Source organism: Oryzias melastigma, unplaced genomic scaffold (genome assembly GCF_002922805.2).
Source record: "Oryzias melastigma strain HK-1 unplaced genomic scaffold, ASM292280v2 sc06889, whole genome shotgun sequence".
In the NCBI taxonomy this organism is placed as follows: domain Eukaryota; kingdom Metazoa; phylum Chordata; class Actinopteri; order Beloniformes; family Adrianichthyidae; genus Oryzias; species Oryzias melastigma.
Genome location: NW_023423451.1, coordinates 1 through 1,254, shown reverse-complemented (window position 1 = coordinate 1,254; position 1,254 = coordinate 1). Strand labels below are relative to the sequence as shown.

General features: G+C 42.9%; 1 protein-coding gene across 1 annotated transcript; it reads left to right on the top strand.

Moving 5' to 3' along the window:
* The first annotated feature begins 6 nt into the window (after window positions 1–6).
* Window positions 7–1,207, top strand: LOC112138712 (scavenger receptor cysteine-rich type 1 protein M130-like). The gene is made up of 3 exons (XM_036211344.1): window positions 7–276; window positions 415–720; window positions 799–1,207. Exons 1-3 carry the CDS (start codon window positions 195–197, stop codon window positions 1,191–1,193), a joined length of 783 nt encoding a protein of 260 aa, XP_036067237.1. The 5' UTR covers window positions 7–194; the 3' UTR covers window positions 1,194–1,207.
* The last annotated feature ends 47 nt before the right edge of the window (window positions 1,208–1,254 follow it).

The window sequence follows — 1,254 nt, the reverse complement described above, 5'->3', positions numbered from 1 at the left end:
GAGGAGCCAGTCGTTGCTCTGGTGAACTTCATTTGAAACACCACCGAGAATGGAGACCAGTTTGGTTATTTCATAGACGTTCCCCAGAGTCATTTCAGATTGTTTGTCATCGGCTGAACTGTGGTTCATTTGTTTCTGAAGAATTCAAAAGTGATAGAAGAGAAAAACCTGTGTGGGAGATCACACCAGACTGCATGAAGAGTTTGTCTTTGTGGAGGGAATGTGTGGACGTGGACGATTCTTCAAGCTCTTACCGGAGAAACATCACCTGTTCAGGTAACAACTGTTTTCTCTTCAGTGTTTAACTGTTTGGAAGAACAACATCTCCACACAAAAACACCATGAGGTGTTAGCAAAAGACTTCAGAAGACATTTTTAAAACCTTGATCTTGATCTTCTTCTCTGGATCCACAGAATCCATCAGGCTGGTGAACGGAGACAATCGGTGTTCAGGCAGGCTGGAGGTGAAGTCTAACAACTCCTGGTCGATAGTGTGTGAAGATGACTTTGACCAGCAGGATGCAGAGGTGGTCTGTAGGGAGCTGGACTGTGGGGCTCCTTCATTCCTCCAGGGGGCGCTCTATGGAGAAACAGAGGCTCCAGAGTGGAGCAGAGAGTTCCTCTGTGAAGGTCATGAGTCTGCTTTACTCCACTGTAAAAGTAGCAGTTCATCTCAGAAGTTCTGTTCTTCTGGTAAAGCTGTTGAGCTCACCTGTTCAGGTAGAGGAGAAGCTTTAGTTTTAGTGCTGTTAACAGAATGACTTCTTTATTTTTACCTCACTTTCTGTTTTCCTCCAGTCCCTTTCAGGTTGGTGGGAACGACCAGCCGCTGTGCTGGAGTTCTGGAAGTGTTCTACAGCAAAGAGTGGAGACCAGTTTATGTCTATGAATCAGTGAAAAACTGGAATCATGAAGCAGCAACTGCAGTGTGTTCACGGCTGGATTGTGGTTCTTCTGTGTTCCAAGAAGTCACAGACAATTCTACATGGAGAGATGTGTGGAGGATCGAGTCCTCCTGTTTGAAGACACTTTCTGATCACTGTGTCTTAGGTTATGATTCTTATAGTGAGGACAGACTGGAGGTTTCATGTTCAGGTAAACTGATGTTTTTATGTTTTAAACTATGGAGAAAGTTAACTGTCAAAATGAGACGTTTTCTCAAAGACAAAGTTAAACACAAAGTCATACTTTAACAATTCATTTCAATTCTATTTTATTTATATAGCCCAAAATCACAAAGAGATTTGCCTCATT

Bases quoted from the DNA above. Each gene is read 5' to 3' on its own strand.
- LOC112138712 (XM_036211344.1), top strand. From the start codon at position 195: ATGAAGAGTTTGTCTTTGTGGAGGGAATGTGTGGACGTGGACGATTCT. The intron at 277-414 runs GTAACAACTGTT...CTGGATCCACAG, and splicing joins GAGAAACATCACCTGTTCAG to AATCCATCAGGCTGGTGAAC. The intron at 721-798 runs GTAGAGGAGAAG...GTTTTCCTCCAG, and splicing joins TGTTGAGCTCACCTGTTCAG to TCCCTTTCAGGTTGGTGGGA.